Source organism: Ptiloglossa arizonensis, chromosome 4 (assembly GCF_051014685.1).
Source record: "Ptiloglossa arizonensis isolate GNS036 chromosome 4, iyPtiAriz1_principal, whole genome shotgun sequence".
Classification (NCBI taxonomy): Eukaryota; Metazoa; Arthropoda; class Insecta; order Hymenoptera; family Colletidae; genus Ptiloglossa; species Ptiloglossa arizonensis.
The window spans coordinates 25,992,950-26,012,841 of NC_135051.1; the positions used below are offsets into that span (position 1 = coordinate 25,992,950).

The following is a 19,892-nucleotide window of genomic DNA, read 5'->3' on the forward strand; positions in this document are numbered from 1 at the left end:
CCTTAGTCCGTAACTCCCGTTCGCCGGCGTTCGCGTACGGATTTTAGGCCGCGCTCATAAATCCGGCTCTCCCCTTGGGGCCGCGCGACTGCACGGGGAGGAGGGGTCGGATTTAAGGGTTTTGCCGCGGGTTCGCCCGCTACCGCTACTGTGCCCTCCCCCCGTCCCCCCTTACGGCTCCACTCGTCCCCTTTCCTCCCTTCTCTATATTTCAGAGGAAGCGAGCAGAGGTTGGAAAAACGCCGAGCCCCGGAGAGATCCCGGAGTCGCGGGGAAATTAAACGAGCGTGTTCGGTGCGCGCGAAAAAATCGCGTCGCTCGTAAATTTCGACGACGACCGGCTCTCCTTTCTGCCCCTGGCCCCCCCACTGCTCGTTCGCTCTGGCTCTCTCGCGCGGTCTCTATCCATCTCTCTCTTGATCCGTCTCTGTCTATCTCTGTCTCTCTTTCTCTCTGTCTCTCGTTCCGTCGTTCTTTCTCTTCGCGGCTGACTCTCTCTCTCTCTGTCTCTGTTTCTCTACGGTCGCGGCCGCGCTGTCGACCGGAAACTCGGACACGAACGCGCGTCGCAAAGTCCGTGCGCGACGCGCGATGAAAACGACGCGCGAAGTCCGAAGCGCGATCGGGAGAAACTTTTCAACGGGACGGAGAAGTAGGAGAAGGTGGTGGAGATGGGGAGGGGGTGGGCGGTGGGGAATATTACCGTACGTCGCGAGGGCCGTCGACGTCTCCTCGGTGTCACCTTGGTTAAGGACGAAGAAACACCGGTAGCTTCGGGTAGACGACGTCGACGTCGACGGTTAAGAGAGAGGCCGCGAGGGTCGAGGACTGAAGAGGGGTTTTAGTGGATAAGGGCGCGGAGGGGTAAAGAACGAGAGAAGCGCGCGGTTCGACAGCGCGACGGAAGACCGAGGGACGAAAGGAAGAGAGGACGACGAGGGCAGCGACGCGGAGGACGGCGACTGAAGGGGGCGAGCGGGGGGGACGAGTGAACGGGGGAGGTGTATGGGGGGAGGGGAGGGTCAGGAAGGGACGATAGGTAGCGTAGAAGAGCGAGTATAGGCAAGACGAGGCAAAAGCAAGACGCGCGGCGCGGCATGGCAAAGCATGGCAAGGCAAGGCATGGCATAGCATGGCAAGGCGAGGCGCAAGCTGGGCTGCGGCGCGGAGGTAGGGGGGAGGGCCGAATGGCGCGGTGCCGCACGACGAGGGGAGGTCCGGGCGGAGGGGGATCGCGGCGGGGCGGTGAGGCTGTAGGCGGGGGGGACAGGGGGGAGGGGCGAGAGAAGACGGCGTCGCGAGTCCGCGGAAAGCCGGCGGCGACCACCGCCGCAGTTGAGCGTCGCGATTCGTCGCGAGAGCATCGTGCGTTGGTAGTTCGCGCCCCGCCGTGTAATACCGTGCACACACAACGGAACAGTTAGCTACGAAGCGTAGAACCGGGCGGGTCGACCGATCGGCGATCAGGTTCGACGGTCGAGAGGGAAGCGAGCGACGCGCCCCCGAAAACCAGTAAACGCGAAGCCAGCGACGAACAACGCGCACACACCGGCGGTTCAGTCGAGGTCGATCCACCGTCAGGTGAGGATCGCCGGTGTCACGGTCCGTCCGGTCTGTCCTCTGTGCTGGGATTAATTGGCGATATCGTTATTTATAGAAACGCGCGCGCGACGCGTATACACGTTCACCATACACACGGTACGCGTCACGAGACCGGTACACGGATTTCATCCGTTTCGTCTCGCAGTGAGGTAAAACCAAGTGAAGACGCAGTGAATAATTGATCAGTGTTGATCCCGTACGTGGCTTCTACTTTTTGTGTGCTGCCACCGGGTAATCGCGATTCGCGATAAATCGTCCGTTGTTCCGGAAGTAATGAAACGGGCGACCGAACGCGTCGATTCCTTGGATTTTTCATGAATTTCGGATCGGTGTTACCGCGAGACGACGAGTAATCGTTCTCGCGAGGAAGAAAGAACGCGAAGAAAAAGTTGAAGGGGACGAAGAACGAGGAGGAGAAGGAGGAAAATAATAGAAGAGATATCTGGGAGTCGCTGAAATTTTCGACGGTGTTTTCGCGAATTGGTGCGCGACGACGGGTGTTCGCGTTTGTCCTTGACGCCCGTCCTTTCGTCGAGACTGTGTGTGCGTTTTTTTTTTTTCCTTCGGTCCGTAAGCGGGGTCTCTTTCTCGCTCGATCGGTGATATCTCCGTCGCTGGTTCAAGACCTCCGAACGTAACGCAGCGAGCGAGCGAGCAAGCAAGAATCAAAGCGAACACGCACACGTTCGCGCAAGAAAGACGAAGGAACACGCGAGCAGCGATCGCGTCGCGAGGGCTCGTGGACGAACCGAGAAGAGCGAAACGAACGAACGCGCACCGCGAAGCACGCGAATAACGCGACGGCGAAAACTGATCTGACTCCGAGCCGGTGCGCGACCTCTCTCCCGAGCGTGTGTGTCTAGCCCCGTCTTTGTTTCTCCCGATTCCATCTTTCGCCCCGTCTCGTTCCTACCAGTCGCCGCTATTCCTCGTGGTACAGCAATAATATCGTTTCCCGCGCGGACTGCGGATTGGCTGATGTGCTGCCCGCGAACGAAGAGCAGAGCAGCGAAGCAACGTGCCCCGTTTTACTCGCGCTAGCGCCGAGGACGCGTTCAGCAGAGAGGAGAGAGAGACAGAGAGGAGAAGGAGGTTCGACGGTGGTGCGCGCCGAGTGGAGAAGTGTGGCAGAACAGAGAGAGAAATAGAGCCAAGGAGGGGGGAGGGCGGCAGACGAGGACGAGGAGGGGAACCGCCCGACCGAGTTGTTTCATTCATAAAAAAGTTCTTTATTACTCTCTGTGAGCGCATGTGCTATTCCACGGAGGAGGACCTCCCCCGACCGGCGTAACCACGTTTACACACGGTATTATTTACTACTGCGCGAGATACGAATCGCTGCCACACGCCGTGGCAACGGTACGGCGTACGGATCTACTCCCGCCTCGTGTTACCGTTGCCGTTCGTCGTCGTCCTTGTCATCGTCGTCGACGCCTGTGGCCGCCACCGTTGCAGTTCCTGACCGACACCTAATCGGGAACACCTTCTTATCGACGTTCATCGAATCCGAGGACAGCGTTCGGAGAAGAACACACACCGCTGCTCGTTCCGCTTCGTCGTCGTCCGTTCGTCCGTCCGTCGTGCTTCGAGTTTTCTCTCTCGGTCTCCGGTTTCTCTCGCTCTCTCGTGCTCTCGCGCGACTCTTTCTTTATCGAGCACGGTCGTGCGTGCGTTGTCCCCCCCTCCCCCGACGTCTCGCGGACGAGCAATTGGAATTCCTCGCGTGTCCACACGCAGGCCCGATATAGTCGGATGGCGCGATCTGGAACGTGAACGTCGATCGATCGCCTTCTCGCGCGCGTCACAAGACCGCTCGAGGCAACGGTGACGCTTCGCGACACCGCGACGGTCGGTGAACGAAGAAACGAGAGGAGGGAAGAACGCCGTTGGCGCGGAACGAAGACACCCGACCTCGGCCAGGGGGGAATAAGAAGGGAAGGGACGAGGAGAAAAGGGAAAAAATATAAAGAGAAAAGAAACAACGGGAAGAAAAAGAACGAAACTGTTGAAAAAGAGAAGAGAAGCTTCGTTCGCCGAGTTGGTGCTGGTGCTGCTGCTGGTGCTGGTGCTGGTGCTGGTGCTGCGCGGCGATTGCCGGTCGGGGTGGGAGATTCGCGCGAACCGATACACGGAGGAAACGTGTTACGTGTTCGATCATTGGAAGCGAACGAAAAAACCGTTCAACCTGGATCTAAGGACGACGAATCTGGACGTTTACGTCGACGACCCTGATCATCATCGGGTACTGGACGGTCGCGACAAGTCGCGCACCAGGGACCGCAAAGCCACCAAAATAGATCCGAAAGCGGTCGAGGAAGGCATCGCGACGACGGAGGACGGCGGTTACGAGGATCGTTTGCGGGAAGGCGCGAAGGAGAGTCGTCTCGCCGGTATGAGGGGCGAGTCGGCCCGACCGGGAAAGCGCCCTTTGAGGGCCCTCTCCGCATCCGAGAAGATGGACGCGATACAAAGGGTCCACGAGGGCGAGAGCAAAGCATCGGTGGCCCGAGATATCGGTGTACCGGAGTCGACGTTGCGCGGCTGGTGCAAATCCGAGCACAAGATACGCGGGATGGCGAGGAATTCGTCGACACCGGACAGCGAGGCCCACTCGCCCGCCTCGTCGTCCGGCGCGAACGTGACGGGCGCGGGGAACTTGGCCGGCGGCTCGGCGAATCTCTCGAGCGAAGACGAGGGCCCCTGCGCGAAGAAGTCGAAGATGGATCAGCAAACGTCGGTAACGAGCGCGGGCACCTCGTACGTCGGTAGTGACATTTGCCCGGACTCGGACGGTAAACAGGACACCAAGCAACCGAAGATCGATTACGTAGGCTTGATGACCAGCATGGCGGGCATGAGACCCGAGAATAGTTCGCTGCTGCTGCAACAGCTGGGCCTACTGTCGGGCGCCACCGGTACGTTGGCAAAGAATTTGTTGAGCATGTCGCCGGCGTTGTCGCACGGCAGCGCGGTCGGTCTGGTCGAGAACGGGCTTCAATACACGAAGAGCAGCAGCGGTAACGCGTGTCTCGCGAACACCGCGAACAGCTTGAACGGCGGTAGCAACAAGAGGCACAGCATCTCCGCGATCGCGCCCGCACAGATGGACTCGGTCGTCGCCAAGTCCTGCACGCGGAAAAGTCTACCACCCGCCGCGGAGGCGCCCTCGACGCCGGTTCCAGCGTCACCGCGGAAGACCAACGAGAACAATAGCATTCAACGGTCGATGAAACCGAAGAAGGACGGGAACGTGAGCGCCGGGGGCGGCGGCGGTGGCGGTGGCAACAACAACAAAAAGGTCGACGAGGCTCTGTGGCTATGGCTGACGCAGCAACAACAGCTGCTCGGGCAACAGTCGGCGAGCTTCAATCCGAGCATCAATCAGCAGGACGGTTCGTGGTTCTGGCAGTGGTACAAGCAGTGCAGCTTCCCGCTGATAACACCGACGCCGACCCAGCTCGCGCCCAGCCCGGTCGCCAAGAAATCACCGAGCAAGGCGAGGGCCATGCTGGACAATGTGCTGTGCAACAACAACAACAACAACGAGAACGTGAAACGCAGCCTGAACATGGAGGTGGCCGAGGACGATGACGTCGACTCGCCCGGTGACGTACCAACCAGCACCGAGGAGGCGATCGAGCACGGCGAGAAGTTCTTCAAGTGGTTGGATAAATGCTCGGACCCTGCGGTCACGAGGCTCCAGATTATACAGTTCAAATACCTATTGGACAATCTGAAGGCGTGTAGAAAGAAGTCGTCGTCTAGCGCGAAACAAAGCAGAAAGTAGGCGAGAGAAGCTCTGTGATGCTAAATATATATCTTAGAAAGAGTGCGCGGTTAGCGCGGCAAACGCCGAGACACCAGATTGAAAAAGATAGGTAGAGTGCGAGAAAGAAAAGTCGAGAGGACACGTCTCTCTTATCCTCTTCGTCTCGTACTACGCGCGACACACAGTCGATCTCTTTTCGTCGAACTCTTCGTCCCATCGTCGAAACGATTTGTTTTTCTTTTCCTTTCTTTTCTTCGGTTTGTTTCTCGATCCCCAAGATATTCGCACACTTCGTACTCGTGTTTGCCAATTCTTGTGCGTGTGTATGCCATGTCCGTGTGCATATGAGAGAAAGAGAGAGAGAGAGAATATGAACAGGGAACCGTTGTGTCGTGCCCTCGCTCCCACCCCCCCTTTTTTTCCTTCGATTTTTACGTTCCGTAATTTAAACGATCGACGCGCGATCGTTTTTTGCCCTCAAACCCCATCCCTATCACCTCCAGTCCCCAACATTCTTTCGTTTCGTTTTATTTGAGTTACCTTAGGAGTCGGGCCGAATCAAAATATAGAGAGTCGTAACGATCTTTTGTTTATCGAAACCTTGTACATAAGAGGATATACCAAATTCGTGAATGGACTGTTGTAATTATAATAAAAGTTAAGGTGTCCGTAGGAGAGGTATTATTATATCGATCACTTTATCATTCGTTAGTGTTAAGAAGGTGCGTGAGAGTGCGCGCACGGACGAGAAACTTCCTCGCAACGATCGAGATGACAAAACGGAAATGGATTCATCGACCGGTAAAAATGCGTTTTAAGAAATTTTTTTGTCTCGAGATGTATGTATGCACGTGTGTATGCGTGTATGTGTGTGTGCGCGCGCATTTATCATAACCGACGCGACAACGGTGCGTTAGGAAGTCGGGAATCGAGATCGCGAAACTACATTATCCACGGTCGGGATTCCTTTTGTTTAACTACTTAGTTGCGTACGGTTTAATTATCGCGCGAGTATATTTAAAACGGCTTCACGATGTTTATTGTGGACTGGCGCTTTTTCCCAAACAGTTCTACCTCTCGTGTTCTGTTAGCGAGTTATTTACGTACGGTAAATACAGTAAGGTTAAGTGAGTGTTTGTTGCGTGTGTGAGAGTTTGAACGAGTATGTGTGCACGCGACTTGCACGAAACTAAATGGTCCAAATGAAGAACAAAGAATCTGATGAAACGACAAGACGCGATGTTTGTTATATCGATGAGAATATATATGTGTGTGTATATATACATATTGACATATATATATACATATGTATGTATGTATGTATATATATGTGTGTATGTATGTATATGGATGCATTCATGCATGTATGTATGTATATGTATTATATATTATATATTTAAGAACCGTTGTCGCTTAGCTTTACGAAGTAAGATGTTGTTCGATGAAGTGACACGTTCGACTACTTACCATGCTGAGTGCTTTGTCCAGCGGCACGTACTCGATATAGTCGCTGACGAATTTTCCGCACCCCTGCCACGTGTACAGTTCCGGATATGGCAGCGTACTTCGTCTGATAGTTGTAGACACGAATTTCTGCACACAAGAGAGCGATTTAACTGTAAAGACACTCTTTCTTATCTCGCAATTTGCCCCCCCCCCCCCCCCCCCCATTCTTTAACGCTGCTTTGCTACGGTAAGATTTGCCCCGTGATTGTCTCTCTATTCTCTCGAATATTTATTTATCTTTTTTTGTTTTTCAAATTTTATGTTACATCGTTGAGAATCGACCCCCTTCTCTTCTCGTGGATGATTTTCTTTTTTTTTTATCGATTACGAAAATCTTAAAACGCTCTCTCCCCTCAGGTTCATTTTTCTTTTTCCACGTGTTTTTAAATTAAATATCGATTCGTAAAACGGTCGTTCCTATCGTGTTCGAATGTACTTCGAAGGGGAAAATAATCTTGCGAGTAGCAAAGCGTATTTATAATGAACAAAAACAAAAAAAAACACAACAGGAAACCAAAGTGAAGAAAGTGCTGTCGAGTGTTGACAGTGCGTGTAAATAAGACTGTGACCGTGCACTTGCACGCGAAGTGCATACCATGTATTGTAGAACGTTTGAAGCATGTACGAATAAATGTATAGCGAAGTTTATTTTTATTATTTAGATCGTAGAAGAGAAGGTTCGAGTGTATTAGAAAGATTCCTATTACGCAGTTATATTTCCATTAGTTAAATTAAATCGAAAAGAAAGAAAGATGAACGACGGAGAGAACTTAGAATCTATTCAAGACGACATTCCTCGTTACCTTTTAAAACACACACACACACACGCGCACACACACACACACACACACACACGTCTTAAAATGAACGACTCAGAAAAAATTTTAATGGTACTATCGATATAATTTTATTTATAACACGTTTTAATTTTTATATGGAGATAAATAATATGCCTTTGTACAATTGAGTCGAAAAATATTTATCAAGAGAATACACCGAAAAAAAATAAAACACGAACGTATTCGCATGTTTTTTAACACTTATCCTTTTACCGAAAATGTATGATGGAAAATCGGAGGAGTAACGAGAAATGAAACATTCTTCGCTAAAGTATCGACTCGAATAAAGCGAAATTTAGTTCCTTTTGGAAATACCTCGTTGCAAGTGAAATTGCGATTCGAATCGTCTTTTTCGTTTTTTCGTATCGATTACAATTTCGTTTCTGTGGAGGTTACCTCGTTGATTCGATATTTACAAAAAAAAAAAAAAAAAGAAACGAAAACATGTGTTGTATTATATGCGAAAAAGTGTGGAAATGTAAATATATCCGATGTTACGTACAAAACTCCGATGTTCTCTTGATCCGATGACAACACTTTAAACGAGTTCAAAGTTCGTGAACAAGTTTCTTGTGCGTCACTATTGTTCGCCATCTTGAGTTATTCGAAAAATCAACCAACGATTTAAGAGTGACAAACTTTGCACAATACTGCACGAGAAACGGCGCCGACAATGAATAGCTACACTTTCTTACTTACACTCTTTAAAAAATCGAAAGTTTCTAAGCGTCTTTTAGAAGATGAAAGGGCTTGATTACGCGAAAACGGAATCTCAAATTGAGAAACAGCCACACTCGGTGAAACGAAGATAATAGACTAGAGAAACGATAAATTGAATCAATGTTCGAGTTTTACGATATATCGAACTAGCATCCGAGTCTTTCGATTAATATCTTTAATTTAATATATAACCCTATTATTTAAATTGAATTAAAATTCAGGTAGGAACATTATAATGATTCAAATTTATTTTCGACTACTCTCGTAACGTATGTCCCATTCGATCATCGATAACACTATAAAATAAACATACGAATATGAGAAATGGACGTTTCATCGTACATTTACTCTTTTTCTGATTGGCTACTTAGTGGTAGTTTGCGATTCACTTACTTGCACGCCACATTCGTTCTCGCACACAAGTAGAAGCGGCTTTCGATTCGGATATTTCACGTGAAATTGTTGTCGAAAGTTTTCGGCGTACCACGCAAGTACCTTCTCCTTACCACTGACAGTGTGATAAGCGTTTGGAAGCGTCTTCGAACAAAGGTCTTTTCTTAAGTCAACTTGTGGCCAACATAGTTCGATCACACCGAGTTCTTGTTGCACTTCTTTTACGAGTTCTTGCGTAATCTGTACAAGACTTTTACTCTCTGTGGCCGTCAATTCTTCCAATCTCTGATTTTTCTCTACTTCCGTAAGTGTTGTTAGACTTTCGTAACTTTCAAGTTCACTTTCTTCAACATTTTCGCCGTGCATCTTTCGTCCAACAATTTCTTGCAAACGTTTCGAAACAAGAGGAAAAAACACCAACTAATCTATTAATAACTTTGTTCTATTTAGTAAGTTGTCAGTAGTATTTACTTCTATCGAATAATGATAGAATTTAAATCAAAGTTCTTTCGATAGACGATTGTTTATTGCCATGACAACTTGATGAAATATGTGTTTATAAAATGTGTTAGTAGAGTTAATGCTCGTCAGACGGCAGCACGTGCCGGTTACATTCGTATATCCTCAAGTTTCATCTCCATTCTTCGTGTGGAACTTTTATTTCTCTCATAGATGAAATGCTAGATGGTGCTATTTAATCTTTGTAAAAGACTATCGATACAATGAACGGATTATTATTATTATTTATTAATTACGTATCATTGATTTGAATGCATTTGTATGCATACTGTTTCAATAACATGTGCGAAATATTTCTCACATATATATATATCAAAATTCATTCTCAAAATACTGTGGTACGCGTTTCGTAAAATTTTGTTCATTGAATAGATAACTCATTAAAAGGTAAAACATTGCTATTGACATTCTTCAACCACAATGATACATATTTAATGAATAGTAATTTAATTATTTTCTTGATAATCTATTTACAAAGAAAATGGTACAGTCATCTATCGGTAAACGAATAAGATGTACAGCAGCACGCTCGGCAACAAAATATCCAATTTTGTTGCAAAATAATTTCTGTGCTTAGCGATAGATGGTGCCATCCATTTCTGTAACTGTACAACATATATTCCATTTCTCTTGTAACTAGGGTCGAACTACGATTCTTGAGTGGTTACAATTTAATCACGTACCACAGATACGGTATGGAATAAACATTTCATCTTATGAGAATTATCGCATGAACAGAAATGACGATATCGTAAGAAACCAATGGTTTTCTAGTAAATTACGTTTAAGAGCAGTATCTTCGAGTACTACGTTCAACTCGACCACTGAAATCGGTAAGGTTAGACAGGTGTCTAAAGTTGTCATTTCTTACAAATACAGCGTTAACAGTCCATGCAACACCAAAATCATGTTTGTTACAAACGTTTCAACATACTTGAATAAGTTTTATAAATAATACCATCTGACGTCTAAGAAGGGGAGAAAGAATCACTATATAATATTTTACATATTTTATTTGAACGACATGTATACAAATATATTAAAATTAAATAATATGTATTTAATAAATAATAATCCGTTCATTGTATCGATAAACTAAAAATGTATAGAGAAAGAGAAAAGATAGTATAACTTTATAACTTTCTCCTCACAGGGCATGAATTCGTGTCACAATATATTCCAGTTATCAACAATGGGTAAGTTTGTACTTAACTGAAAATATTTAAAAAATTCTGTACCTAAATAATTTAAATAGACGATACAATTCATCTTTATTTTGAGCAGAAAGTAACATCTGTGATAAGCATTACAATTTTATTAATAAAAATCTTTAGATACATGTGACATGTCATTGGTATAAAACATACGCATCGTTAGAACGAAAATACATACAAGCTGCGAGAATAACGTTTTACGATAATATATTTTATATATAAACTATAAATATAACAAATTGGTTTGATCTCTTTGTAATATATATGTAACAAAAAACCAATGAAACTAAAATATATAATTACACAAATATGTTGTATCGCATAGTCGGATGACTTGCAGTCTTTTTTTAAATTTATGCAGTTAGGTCTAAGTTTCTTTGCGTTTATACATCATAGAGTCAATTGACTTTTCCATAATGTATGTTTCTTGTTCCAAACAAAGAAATTTACTTTATGTTTCTTCTTGCTCATAATTTCACGTCATGGATTTAATATATTAAAGAGATTGTGTCAAAATTGACTCGCACGGTTACCAGAAAAAACATGCTCATTCCTCATTATTTGACTCTTGACGCCACTTTTGCGTTGCCTCTCGTCTCGTATCGGGTACTAATTGCGATTGCATACCACCTAAAACATTGCTGGTTGCTTCGGTCGCCAGAATAATTGGTTTCATGACTGTTGGTGGTATTTGTCGTAACACACCTCCTACTGCGCCAGAGACTCCCTTTTGCTCATGTTCTTCGCTAGCTACACGCACTAGTTGATTTGCAGTTTCGCCCAAACCCTAAACACACCAGTTATATCGGTTAGATGAGTCAAATTGTTTTCAGTTGTTGTTAGAAGACTCCAAATTTACAAATAATATTTTCGATGCCACTTGTTGCTAAAAAATCTATGATTTTATTCATGCGAATGAACAAAACAAAACCCTATTATCAGTCTCCCAGTTTTTATAATGTGAAAAGGTAGCAACCTTATAACAATATGAAATATACAATATTTTATGCGATGAAGCAAATATCAATACGATTCACCTCTTTTACCAGCATGTAAGCGTTAGCCATTCCTTCTCGAATATCCAACGGTTGACTGTATTTTTTCCGACGTTCTTTATGCCCTCTATTTTTTTGCCTCACACTAGGACCAGGACTCACCATGTCGTATGCTGTTTCAGCAGTGCTTTGAATAGCATGTATTAATTTAGAAGTCAATTCTAATGTTGCCATTGCAGTAGAGGTGGTGAAACTGTTTGCACCTCGTTGTAATCCCCTAATGATTCTACCGTCTTTCTGGTACTGTTCAATAGGCAACCAAAATAAGTCTCGTATTCCTTGAACTGTAATGAAAAGACGAACTTTTCATTTGAATTTTTTATATTAATTTATTACAAAAGATTATAACTATATATCATACTTTAAATTTAGAATACCGATTAAATTATAACAAATACTTACACAATTGTACTAACGAATGCATAGGACCTACACCACCAAGTAAACTTGGAAGTTGATTTTTTTTTATATCCTGTAACCACTCGGAAAGTAAAAATGTTAGAAGCTTATCGAATCCCAAAAGTCCATGTCGATGTGTCAATCTTTTCAGTCTTAATTCGGAACAGTTCAACTGTGCCAAGCCCATTAAAAGGCCTGCTACTGGTCCATGAGTGAGATCTACACGCTTCCCGTGATAATCTAATCTAACAAGGACTTCAGGGGAAAATATCACACTCCTGATACAAATTAAACAAAACAAAACTTTAATTATAAGATGTTACATGAACAGATTGATATTTACAACGATCATATTCATGTTTAATACGTATGCTTACCTAAAATATATTGGTTGACAATCTTCGTGAATCGCGTGCCTCATTTTCGTTTTTGTTTTGCTTTCTTTGATCATCAATTCATCCTCCAGGAGTATTAGTAAATTTGGGTCTATACTATCGTTTTGTGACGTATTCGTTGGCGTTGGAGTATTAGGCGCAGTATCGTTCACTGTCATGACCGGCAGATGATGCGTCGGCGTCCCTTGTTTAGGCAATGGGGAAGATTGAGGATTATTAGATGTGTTACAATTCTCTTGAATTTGCTTCGGATCACCGCTCAATTGGCTGAAAAACTCTATCAAGAACAATAGGCTGTCTTGGTCTACGTTTAGACGCAATGGCAGTAGGCTGAGTTTTAAACAACATTCTTGAGCACTTAATTTTGGATCCGGCCTGATGTGAACTGCCTTCATAACAAACATATTCGCATGAGTCTGTTTGGGTTTGGCTTTGCTACTGAATTGATATAAGAATTTATTGATCTGCGAAGACGCCAATCTATCTCTAATTTCTATCTCACTTATTAACAATATTTGTCTTGCTGCTTCTTCAGTATTTTCTGGATACACTTCATGTTGAAATCGCACTTTGTTTAATTGCAGTTCCATTAGAACATCGTGTCGACGACCAGGGCCTCCCAACGTTTGCCAGTCAATCGTTTCTTTGGATTTCCCTCGCGGTGAATTTGGGACACTTCCGAAATGTACTTCGTTCAGATTGGTTTTATTAAAAGATACTGCGTCGCACCATGGAGATCTATTCCTACAATCAAAAATTGCATAACACAATGAAGGTTTTATTTTATCGCTATTTATTAATTTGGATACATACCTTTCTTGTATTGCCGAATTAGGGAAATTTTCATTATCATTAATAGTAACATATTTCTTAATTGTTGATGATGATGTCTCGAAATCTCTTCCTCCATACATGTGCCAAATCAGTGTCATTTCGCAGAGAGTGTACCTTAAAATTGGGGTAGGGAAATGTCTAGGTGCTTTAAGCAAGTCGGTTTTACCAAGCGGAATCGCAAAGTGGTTATCTATTATTCTTAGGGACTCTTGACACAACCAACGAACTTCTGGTACCCCGTGCCTAGGCATAATCCCTGTACCTGCTTCTTCTCCTAATATACAAAAGTCTTCGTTACATTCCTCAACCTCGATGTTACATTCTGATTTAACACACGGCTCGGAAACTTTGCACATTTCAGGTATTTCTTGTGAAGGAGGGTGAGACTCGTCCGGAAAGAAAAATACTTCCACTCGATTTTTAGTTATTAATGTTTTACCATTCACAGTTGCGACTGCCCCTTTAACAGAATTATTGTTACCAATAACTATTTGATATTCATTTTAGTCTTTCAATTCTTATTCAAATTTACCGTTCACAGTTTCCTTCATCGCCTCTTCCATCAGAGTATTTACACGTTCCACTTGACTTTTGCTCAAAGTGTTAATACTCTCCTTCCCAAGAAGACTTTCTTCATCTCCGGAACTTGGTCCCATGATGCTTTCAGTATTTTCTGTATTTGGTACTAAGTCCCCATCATTGGCAAGATAAGTCAACAATTGAATAAGGGCACGACCGGAGTCTGAACATGTTCGAACATGCAAAACATTGTTGCTCGCTCTCAGATCGACTCTGGGTACTCCATCAAACATTTTATCATTTAGCCTTAATGACAATTCAAACAAACCTACGTCCATAACAGACACATAATCTCGTTTTATGTTTACGACTTTCCCCACTTTGTTAGATATGAATAATGCAATATCTTCTGCTATAAAACGTAACGTTGAAGTGTTTGTACGTGCAACAATGTTGCTGGATACGTTAAAGTTACCAAGAGTTACTATTGATCTCATTGGTAGATGAATTGGCCTAAAATCACAGAAACGTTTGATTAAATATACTTTGCAGGTGTTCTTTGAATCTATCAAGATAAGGACCTATAATCAATTGCACAATCCCAAAGATGTAAATGCAGTTCTGTTAATATTCCTGGCGGAGAATAGCCGGCAACAGGATGATTGGCTACATCAAGACAGTCCTTTAATTGTTTGAACCATGACGTACCAGTAACACACATTGTGTATCTCAATGTAGCATTTGTTATGCCCACTGCTACTGTAAAAGTCTGTTATAGAAGAAGATATGATTATTTAACCGATTGTAAAAATTGTATTTATTCAAAGCAATTATAACACAAACTTTTATACGATGAGTTTGATGAGCAGCCTGTATTCGAATAGCAAGCATCACCATATCTTTATCATTGTGGTTTATGCCCATTACGTTCGCATCTAACTCGCTTTTATATATAGCTTTTTGACAATGTCGTGGGATAACACTGTTAATAGATCTCAGTAAAGGTGATTTTGAAGGAGTTGTCATTAAACCACAATGATCCAACGACGTTTTCTTTATCATAGCACACACATAACTCAAATTCGAGTTTCCTTTATATGCGGTTACGAAAAATATTGTTGCATCCTCTAATTGGATTATTAATTCTCCTTGTTGACCAGGAATAACATTGCACATCGAGTCTCGGACAGGAGTATACATGCAGAGAAGACCTTGATCTATATTCAAAACTAATGTCAATTTACTTTGGCCATTTCTCGATATCCTATTTTGGTGTTGTTTGCAACTTTTATCAGCTGCTGAATGAAATATGCCTTCCTCATCTGAGTCTGAGTCAGAATTATATTGAATTCCACTTTTACACGTGCTAAATCTGAAACACAAACATATTATTACAGTGAAAATTATATTGTCTTTTTTAAATATAACTTACCTAGGATAAACTGATTCTTGCAATAAGGTAGATGTCAAATTAAGACCTAAATGACTTTCCATATGTGTAGTATATTTTGGTCTTGGTGCAGATGGTTTCCATAAAAGAAGGTCAGTGTTGAATCTATTATAGAGTAATTCAAATATGTGCTTAGATGGTATTTGGACGGAAACACATGGAAAGTTGATTTCTAATTGAATTCTGGAACCACGAGTGCCATCATCCATGAACTCTAGCATTTCTTCTCGACTTCCTGGTATAATCAGTTCTTCGCCTTCTCTACTAGTGTAACAAAATTTTATTTATATATATATCTATATATATATATATATATATGTATGTATATATATGTTACTATATATATGTTACTTTTTATTGGACACTAAGAAATTCTATTAGATAAACCTTTGTTCTGAATCATCTTTGTCGCTCTGTATATGAAACGTATCAGATTCGTGAATAACGCGTTTCGAACTAAATGGCGATGGTTGATGTTTAAGCGTGTTCTTCAAAGCTTCGTCTAAACTGGAATCCGGTTCTCCTTCAGAACTATCTTCTAGTTGGCCGCTCATACGTTGTGGATAAATTGTAATAACTATTCGACCCCAACCAAAACCTTCGTTGACTTGAGACGACGCATTGTCCTGCTCGTCGGCTGTGACTTTACCTATGTTTATCGGCGTATCTGTCTCAGTTTCCACATATGAAAATAGCAGCTTCCGAAATTGAATTTCATGCTTCGTTACAGAATGTGGATGACTTTTCGTGGTAGAATGTATTTGTGCATCTCTTAGTTTCAAAATCATGTAATCCGTTCTTACTGATCTTTTCCACCACGGTGCCCGATTCATATCATGCAGTGGTCTTAAATCCGGTATTGGAAATCTAATTTTAAATTATTGTCCATTTAAATGTATAATGATTCTGTTATATTCTATATCTGTATTTATACATTACCTTAGCTTAATTGTACACAACGACGAAGATGCGTTTATTACAGCTGCAAAATCTGACGAAGTAGGATTCTCCACAGCTTGATAAAATAAGGTTTGTTGATTCTAAAAGAATGTATAATAAAATAATAATATAAATTGTTTATTTTAATTAATACACGTATAATAAAGAACTCACGATGTCTCTGTTTTCAGATACAGGATTACAAACACATATAGGCTGTGGATTCAGTAGAGCACATATCCTATCTACAATGGTTATGTCCACTTCACTTTTGCATGGTTCCAAGTCAATACTAAAAATATAGTAAATAGAATATAAAAATTGAAATGACCAATAATTATTCCTGAATATAAATTGATATGCAAAAACTTACTCAATTTCTGTGCACGGATGTGTACATTTTATTAATTGAGTATGTCTAGCATTATGAGCATTTTCTACGTATTTAAATTTCATTTTGAAGTCCGTTTTGTTGGTAAAACCAAAATTTGTCGAATTCTCTTTTGGAAAAGTAAGTAATTCTATGTATTCTGTTGGTGGAGTTCCGTTTGCACCAGAACTGTTTGAATCAATTAAACATTCTACAATTTCTAAACTAGCTAAAGTTAATGTTCCAGATATTTCTGAAGATGATGTTGTAGCCTTTTTCTTTCTTTCAATTACTAAAGGCGCAGCAAGTAATCTGTAATAAGTAATAATGGATGAATTAAAACCTTTATATCTTTTTACATTTACTGTTACTTGTATATTGATTGTGCACACCTAATATGACTCAAATGGCAAGCGTCTAGGAGTAATTTAGATGCTTTATTAAAATCTTTATTCCCATATCCAACAGCTGCAAATATTCCGAGTTTATTAAAAAATTCCTCCGCTGAATTCTTCATTTGTCGTACACTAGAACAAGTTAAACCACCGCCATCTACGCACGTAGTCAATATATCTTCGTGTAACAGAACTACAGCTATGGAAGAAACTCTCACGTGAAAGTGAGACGTTTCAGCAGAAGGACCATTATCCACACTATGTCTATGTTTACATTGCTTTGGTAAATGTGTTGCTGAACTTTTTAAGCTAACACTACTAGTCAATATACTTCCATCCATGCTAATGTTGTTACTCGTAATAGAATCACTCATTGATGCAGATCCTGGTAGTTGCATTGGTAGAAACTCCTCCTCATTATCAGATTCATCCAAAGACGCTGTTGACCAACCCTGTGTACGCTTCAGATCCTATTATTTACGAGAATTTTTTCATTTAATATTTTTTATTTGTGCTTAGTATAATGTTAGTATTGTAGTATAATTTTTATCACCATAGTACGTAATCCTTGAGTTGGATGTATTTGGTGAATAAGTTCGCGTTCTACGCGATTGAAGTCACTACCAGCCATAGGTTTTTCAATGCATTTTTTTGAGGTGATGTTAGTAACGTTTCCTAAATCTGGAGATGCAAGTCCTTGTCCTAATTCCATTAAAACATGCATCTGACGTGGACTTAAAAACGAAGTAAAAGATCCCAGAGTTACTTCTAATTCTACCTGAAGTAATTAGTTCTCCTTTACTTTTGTACCAGAAAGATTATAATCCAATAGTATTATTTCTTATATTTTAAATATATATAATATATATTGCTTAATTTCAATTCTTTAACTTTTACCTTTGGCCCTGAAACACTTTCTCCTTGTTTCAATTTTAATCTTATTTCTTGTCTACCTGCCAACTTAGCAAACATTATAAGATTTGATCTGCTTAAATTATTAATAATATTCCCGTTCTGAGGTGTTTGCAAATGTTGAATAGGAGACATTTGTGCAGAAGAAAATTGACCATCCGAATTCTGTGGCAAAAGAATAAAAAAAAAATGTTTGTACTTTTCTTTTTATTTATTTTCTTATTAATTCTAATAAAAAACATTACTTTGAAATCTGGTGTGGAACATGTACTCAATGTTATTATACTATTAGAGAAAGTTTTTGTACGAGATGGAAATTCATCTGTGTGGAAAGTCACTCCCTCTAAATAAAAACGTTTTGTTGTGAATGCTGACACAACATATCCCTTTGTTGACTGACTAGGATCTAATGAAGTACTGCTTGGATCCAAGCCTGCTTCGTCTGAATACTCAAGATTCTTTATATACATTTGTATTGCAACTCCTGTCGAAGAATCTACTGGCACATGTTCCAGACGTATTACAGTATCTATAAATCTGACTTTAACTCTGCATAAAACTAGAAGCAACAGAATTTTTTGTAATTCAATACATATAGATCATTACATTTACATCATGTGTAAATTCTTACTTGAATCTATTGTTTGTGCAAACAATTCCACTCCTACTAATGGTTGTGAATTCTCAGCATTATTAGCATCTTCTTGTAAGCATTCTTGTGCAAGTTGCATACTAGATGTCATAGAGCTCCACATAGATTCAAACATCGAAGTACCACTTTCTGCTCTTTGTTTTGGTTGAACTGTTAACTTGAGCCTGGTTACTTCTATATAACTAGCTTCACTAAGTAAAGCTGACCATGGTATACTAAGAGACATCTCCTCTACAAAACCATCAACAAACTCTAATGGCAGGTGTTGTTGTTCTCCCATCTCATTAAGTGCCTATTACCAAAAATAAAAATTCTGATATATAATTTCTCAAGTTTCTCTTTTTCATTTTTAACGATTTCATTAGATAGAAGTATTGCTCTTATATACAGTATATAAAAAATGCATATCGCTCAAAGTAATTCCATTATCTTTATTGTCTCCAATCGAAGGCTAACAAAGAGACATGAACAAAGGAAGCAATAGTACCTGTACATCAAGGCTAACATTGGTTACACGACCAGTTCCATTGTAAAGATCCACTGTGAGCTGATCCAATGTCAGTTTCTCCTCTAAAAATTGACCAAGATATCGTTGTAGAAGATATCTACAGGCTCGTTTTTTTATCCCTTCTGAACGAGGGAAGCATCCCAACCAAGACATCTTATTTTTACGTTTGACAGTCCTAATCTATGAAAGACATGTGATTTTTCAAAGGTCTGCCTCTCGTCATGCGTCTTATGTTAGGCCTGTTATTCGGACACGATGCATAAAAAGTAATTTATCCACGTGAATTCCACCTTCCCGACACGTGTCCAGTTTAGTGCGATGATTCTAAACATAATACGATGATTCAGATGCAACGGGGTTCTAGCTGCGTAATGTTTTCTTTCGGGTGCACTATGCACATATATATGCACACACGCGAGTCTGACTATCGGTCAAATACTGTGGAACAGAGCACTAGTGTCTCATTGACTGAAATCAGCTGACTTTGAAGAGAGACTTGCGTTTTCTAATGCTATTTTACTTCTATTGATGCACATTTCGTTCACTGTTTCTATCACATACAATATAGCAATTTTCTTACACTGACTTAACTTACTTTTTTTTATTTATTAACAAGGTTTATGCATTTTTGTTTTAAAAAGTTAAATAGTGCGCTTAGACAGATACAATAAATCAGATTAAATCGTGTCGACATTATTTTCATTAAAATTTTAAAAAGCACTAATTACTTTAGTGCTGTTATCACTTTTCTACATTGAATATTGCAACATTGCAATTAATTTTCACTTCACGTCGTATCATTGATTCTATATATATATTTACACACACACGCACACGCACACACTATATCGAAGCAGGAAGTATTAACGATTTCGACCATTACCCATTCCCGTTTAAATGTA

At 41.7% G+C, this 19,892-nt stretch overlaps 3 protein-coding genes and 1 long non-coding RNA gene across 10 annotated transcripts in view; 2 read left to right on the forward strand and 2 right to left on the reverse strand.

Moving 5' to 3' along the window:
* The window catches only part of LOC143145428 (dynein regulatory complex subunit 7), a 161,560-nt gene extending 152,726 nt beyond the window's left edge, over positions 1 to 8,834 (reverse strand). Inside the window, exons 1-2 of one of the 2 annotated variants that reach the window (XM_076308799.1) lie at positions 8,830 to 8,834; positions 6,839 to 6,964 (exon numbers count right to left, since the gene is read on the reverse strand). In XM_076308799.1, coding sequence (XP_076164914.1) covers positions 6,839 to 6,841 — 3 coding nt within the window. In that variant the 5' untranslated portion in view covers positions 6,842 to 6,964; positions 8,830 to 8,834. Of the gene's footprint in view, positions 1 to 6,838; positions 6,965 to 8,218; positions 8,225 to 8,829 lie in introns of those variants that run through there. The other variant, XM_076308800.1, reaches the window with a different exon arrangement.
* Positions 1,357 to 8,716, forward strand: Dan (protein distal antenna). Its single transcript, XM_076308801.1, has one exon. The coding sequence runs from the start codon at positions 3,995 to 3,997 to the stop codon at positions 5,387 to 5,389; it is 1,395 nt and encodes a 464-aa protein (XP_076164916.1). The 5' UTR covers positions 1,357 to 3,994; the 3' UTR covers positions 5,390 to 8,716.
* Positions 8,835 to 9,969: 1,135 nt separating the features above from the next.
* LOC143146312 (uncharacterized) lies at positions 9,970 to 17,700 on the forward strand. 2 transcript variants are annotated; one of them, XR_012991891.1, is made up of 3 exons: positions 9,970 to 10,181; positions 10,502 to 10,544; positions 14,317 to 17,700. It is a non-coding gene; the product is annotated as an uncharacterized LOC143146312 (long non-coding RNA). The 2 variants fall into 2 exon arrangements; XR_012991890.1 differs by having other exon boundaries at positions 9,970 to 16,243; positions 16,345 to 17,700.
* Atg2 (Autophagy-related 2) lies at positions 10,351 to 19,729 on the reverse strand. 5 transcript variants are annotated; one of them, XM_076310463.1, is made up of 20 exons: positions 19,586 to 19,729; positions 18,970 to 19,314; positions 18,462 to 18,774; positions 18,076 to 18,389; positions 17,816 to 17,995; positions 17,472 to 17,696; positions 16,916 to 17,388; positions 16,527 to 16,835; positions 16,328 to 16,445; positions 16,154 to 16,254; positions 15,602 to 16,081; positions 15,197 to 15,478; positions 14,608 to 15,136; positions 14,346 to 14,533; positions 13,778 to 14,277; positions 13,225 to 13,705; positions 12,394 to 13,155; positions 12,020 to 12,294; positions 11,600 to 11,901; positions 10,352 to 11,349 (listed from the first exon to the last, which is right to left on the reverse strand). In XM_076310463.1, the coding sequence occupies exons 2-20, from the start codon at positions 19,141 to 19,143 to the stop codon at positions 11,110 to 11,112; spliced, it is 6,246 nt and encodes a 2,081-aa protein (XP_076166578.1). In that variant the 5' UTR covers positions 19,144 to 19,314; positions 19,586 to 19,729; the 3' UTR covers positions 10,352 to 11,109. The 5 variants fall into 5 exon arrangements, with proteins under 5 accessions (XP_076166581.1, XP_076166578.1, XP_076166580.1 ...); XM_076310466.1 differs by having other exon boundaries at positions 10,351 to 11,349; positions 11,720 to 11,901; positions 18,970 to 19,719; XM_076310465.1 differs by having other exon boundaries at positions 15,602 to 16,060; positions 18,970 to 19,716.
* Positions 19,730 to 19,892: the final 163 nt, after the last annotated feature.

Coding starts and splice junctions, on each gene's coding strand:
- Dan (XM_076308801.1), top strand. CDS start 3,995: ATGAGGGGCGAGTCGGCCCGACCGGGAAAGCGCCCTTTGAGGGCCCTC.
- Atg2 (XM_076310463.1), bottom strand. CDS start 19,143: ATGTCTTGGTTGGGATGCTTCCCTCGTTCAGAAGGGATAAAAAAACGA. Junction 15,479..15,601: donor AAAGATGATTCAGAACAAAG/GTTTATCTAATA, acceptor TTGTTACACTAG/TAGAGAAGGCGAAGAACTGA. Junction 14,534..14,607: donor ATCAAACTCATCGTATAAAA/GTTTGTGTTATA, acceptor CTTCTATAACAG/ACTTTTACAGTAGCAGTGGG.